This window comes from Sycon ciliatum, chromosome 7, assembly GCF_964019385.1.
Source record: "Sycon ciliatum chromosome 7, ocSycCili1.1, whole genome shotgun sequence".
NCBI classification, from domain to species: Eukaryota; Metazoa; Porifera; class Calcarea; order Leucosolenida; family Sycettidae; genus Sycon; species Sycon ciliatum.
Genome location: NC_088649.1, coordinates 6,433,202 through 6,437,647, shown reverse-complemented (window position 1 = coordinate 6,437,647; position 4,446 = coordinate 6,433,202). Strand labels below are relative to the sequence as shown.

The window sequence follows — 4,446 nt, the reverse complement described above, 5'->3', positions numbered from 1 at the left end:
AGGAGGATGCGGATGCCATATTGCTCGCCGACGCTTCGAACGCCTTCAACCGGCTTAACCGTGAAGCCTGCCTACGGAACATCCGTCACCTCTGTCCCTCTATAGCGCCAGCTGTAATCAACACCTACCGCCAACCATCCCGCCTATTCGTTGATGGAGAGTGCTTGCTATCGTGCGAGGGTACCACTCAGGGTGACCCTCTGGCCATGCCCGTATATGCGCTTGGAGTCCTCCCGCTCATCAAGAAAGTTGCAGTGCCTGGTGCGAAACAGGGCTGGTATGCGGACGATGCTGCAGCCGGTGGCAAGCTAACGCCTGTTCGCCAATGGTGGGACAATCTCGTCAGCCAAGGTCCTGGGTATGGCTACCACTGCAATGCCCAGAAGTCACTCCTCCTGGTCAAGCCCTCCAGGTACGCAGCTGCTATCGAGATGTTCGAGGGGACCGGTGTGCAGGTCACGTGTGATGGTTGCCGCCACCTTGGTGCACCTTTGGGCACGGATGAGTTTATAGAACAATTTGTCCAGTCCAAGGTCGCCACCTGGTGTGAGGAAGTTGCGCAGCTCACGACCATCGCTGCATCGCAGCCACAGGCCGCCTACTCCGCCTTCACACAGGGCCTGCAAAACAAGTGGTCCTTCCTCTGCCGGACCTCCTCCATCCCGCCATCCTTGCTTGAACCGCTGGAACACGCAATCAGCCGTCGGCTCATCCCGGCCATCACGGGTCAGGCTCCACCTGGGACAACTGTTCGCTCCCTACTCTCTCTGCCTTGCCGGCTTGGGGGACTGGGTATGACAGACCCTTGTTCAGTGGCTGAACAGTACACCTCATCCCGAAGGATCACGGCTAGCCTCGTGTCTCGCCTGCTGGAGCAGGAGTCGTCTCTTGGCGACTCTCTGACTCAGCTCCGGACGGTCAAGGCGACGGTTCGGGCCGAGAAGCGGAGCGCGTTCAAGTCTATGGCTGACGCTCTTCGCTCGGATCACCGGGAGCTGGCCCCTGTTCTCGACCTGGCCTCAGAAAAGGGTGCATCCAGCTGGCTGACCTGCCGCCCCCTCAGCCGCCATGGTTTCACACTCAGCAAGGGAGATTTCCGGGATGGCCTGTGCCTCCGGTACGGCTGGACACCTCCTCGGCTCCCAAGCCTCTGCGTGTGCAGTAAGCCGCTGAATGTGAGTCACGCCCTGTCGTGCCCGTTTGGTGGCTTCCCGACGCTGCGACACAACGAGGTGAGGGACATCACCGCCAGAGCTCTGAGGCAGGTCGCTCACAACGTGACAGTGGAACCCCACCTCCAGCCCGTCACCGGAGAGGCCTTCCGCCATCGCACAGCTGTCACGGAGGAGCAAGCTCGGCTGGACGTTGCGGCTAGTGGTGTGTGGGGTGGCCGATTCGAGCGCATCTTTATTGATGTACGGGTGTTCAACCCTTTTGCGTCTTCGAATCGTGCCACCTCCCTCGCTGCTAGCTACAGACGCCATGAGCAGGAAAAGCGCCGGAAGTACGAGGAGCGAGTACGTGAAGTTGAGCATGCCTCCTTCGTGCCCGTTGTGCTCTCTGCCTCTGGTGGCTATGGCAAGCATGCCAATGCTCTTTTCACGCGGATCGCCTCTCTCCTGGCTGAGAAGAGTAAGGAGCCATACGGGCAGGTTATCTCCTTGCTGCGCTGCCGCCTTGGGTTTGCCCTGGTGCGTTGTGGTGCTATGTGCCTGCGTGGCTCAAGGAGCATGTTTGCTCCTGCCATGCCTGAGTCCCCTGCTGTGCTAGTTGCGGCGGAGGCACGCATCCAGTGAACCTGCACAGTGCAGTGATCCTACTGAGTGACAGACTCTGTAAATACTGTATATGATGATTCGTTTTTATATATGTGTTGATTCTTCACAAAATGTGTTATTTTGCCCGTACAAGAGGCTCAGTTTTCCGTGTGAAAAAAAAAAAAAAGTGTACAGTACGGGATTGGTGCGTACATGACTGGAAATATTGATTATATAAACCAAAGCAAAAGTCGATGACCCAGCATCGTCATCAGCAGCAGCTTGATCGTCATAAGCAGCATCTGCAAGCTACATCAGCAGCATCATCAGCATCTTCAGCAAGAAGCATCATCAGCATCATCATGGCCGGTTCTACAAAAGAAAGTCTTCCATCTCTGCAAACCAACTACAAACCGCTGGGTAAAGAGGTGAAAGTCAAGGACTTGGATGCGTACTTGGTTGGCCAGGGTACCAGAGCACTGATTCTAGCCTATGACATTTTTGGATTTGGTGTCGCGAACAGCAGAGCAAGAGCTTTCTGTGACCAACTGGCTAATGAAGGGTTCCTGGTGCTCATGCCTGACTTCTTCCGAGGCACAGCGTGGCCGGCGGGCAAACCGGTCGATGACGGCATGGTGACTTGGCTTCAAACCATTCCAGACACCCAACTCATTGACGACGTCCACTCCAAGATCATCCCATATCTTCGCCTACAGCACAGTGTCAAGTCCATCGGCATGGCTGGCGTCTGCTGGGGCGGCTGGCTGGTTCAGAGAGTGTCGTCCTTAGTCGGTGCCCTGTCCTGTGGCGTGTCCTACCATCCGAGCTTGCAAATGGAGGAGACAGTCTATGGCGGTAGCGTGGACAAGATTTTGAGCGATGTCAAGTGCCCGCAGCTGCTCATGCCCACCGGGAACGATCCGAAAATGGCGCAGGAAGGTGGTCAGGTGATCACAAAGCTGAAAGGCTCAGACATTGAGCGTGTGCGCGACGGCAGCCACATCCACGCCTTCGCCGACATGGTGCACGGCTTCATGATGAAGGCGACGGTGGATATTAGTGACGAGAAGGTAATTCGTGACGCCACTTTAGCGTTCCGTCTGTCCGTTGACCACTTCAATAAGTACCTGGTGGAGGAGCCTAGTTATGAACATGTTGCTCCCTCGGTCGCAACTATTCATACACCCCAGTTAGTCCAAGTCTAAAACTCAACTGAAGAAAGTCTCTATTTGTTACTGTCGTTATTTCGAGGTTCTCGCATTCCTGTTTCTCTTTGAAGCATTATGTCATATTACTACTCTTCGTTCAGCTTATATCTCCTCATTGTATCTGACCTCTTCTATCACATGCCTGGCTTCAACTCTTTAAGTCCAGCTCTGCCGTGTCTCATTTCACCTCAAAGTACTTTCCCTACTTTTTCGTTTTCCCTTCTACCCACTAATCTTAATCGCCGTGGTTGGCTACCTCCCACTCTTTTCACATTGGCTGATGTTTGCACTGAGTCTTAAGATGCAGTAAATTAATGAATAAATGATTGTTCAGAACGAAATGTTCTCACTCGAAGTGTCTAGTTTCGTTACCTGCCTTCTGAGTTCATGCTAGTTCTGAAAATTAGTTGAACTACCAGGACCATTATCATGGCTTGAAGAGATAAGAGGTAGGAGACTCGACGACAACGAGGCCGTACGCAAAGTCAAGGCCTTGGACGCGTGCTGAGAGAGTATTGATTTTTAAAAGCATGGAGACAGTCGTCACCATACCTTGCACCAAGAGTACATAATGTACTCTTGTAATTTGTAAATTTGTAATTTGTAATTTTGTAATTTTTATTGTTTATGGATTCCCCAAAGGCTTTCGCCTATCGAGGGGGTTTCCAAACTTTCCATAATACCAAATCTGTGAAAGAAGTGATGGGCAATAGGTGAGCAAAGAAAGAGAAAAAGACATAGTCTACTCTAGGGCAGAGCTCTCTTGCTTGTGGATCTACATGTACTGAAAAGTCCCAACATCACGTAATATCCAAGGGCGTTATTCACACCGTGTGTGTGTGTGTGTGTGTGTGTGTGATTATTTTTGTGCGTGATAATAATGATTACTTATGAATTAATTTAAAAAGTCATTCTCCTCTCGAGCTCTGTCAGTCGTTCTACTGTCGTGCATAAACGTGGCCTGGTACATGTACTCCTGATAGTATGAGGTGATTTGGGGAGGTTTTTTTTAACGTTGGGCATTTTTCTGAAAATGTGTGAAATCTGCTTTTCTTCCGGCTATTTCTCTGCTCTGCATGGTTGTATCGAAACATAATATTATTGTAATTATTGTACTTGTAAAGTAATTATTATACATGTAGGTGTTGACAAAGAGCCAGTTTACCTCATCTATTTTTTCATTTAGATTTTATTTGAAGGATTCTCCAAAAGAAAATGGATACTTATCGGGGGAGTTTCCTGGAAGGGTGGATGAAACGAAAGGGAAGGCAAAAGGAGCTAGGGAAAATTCTTAGCAGAAACACTGCTCAAGGAGAACTACAGATTATCTTAGATAAACATTAAAAAGAAACTTGGTTAGACACTGATGGAGAACCAATCATTAATTTTTTGGAAGAAAAGGACCAAGGAACTACAAGTTACATTCGAATGTGCACTAACACCACCAGTTACTTGACAATCAGCTCATGTGGTAACATTGC

At 50.4% G+C, this 4,446-nt stretch overlaps 1 protein-coding gene across 1 annotated transcript; it reads left to right on the top strand.

The window, feature by feature from the left end:
* The first annotated feature begins 2,011 nt into the window (after positions 1-2,011).
* On the top strand, positions 2,012-2,962 carry LOC135821548 (uncharacterized). Its single transcript, XM_065334545.1, has one exon. It carries the CDS (start codon positions 2,012-2,014, stop codon positions 2,960-2,962), a length of 951 nt encoding a protein of 316 aa, XP_065190617.1.
* Positions 2,963-4,446: the final 1,484 nt, after the last annotated feature.

Coding starts and splice junctions, on each gene's coding strand:
- LOC135821548 (XM_065334545.1), top strand. CDS start 2,012: ATGACCCAGCATCGTCATCAGCAGCAGCTTGATCGTCATAAGCAGCAT.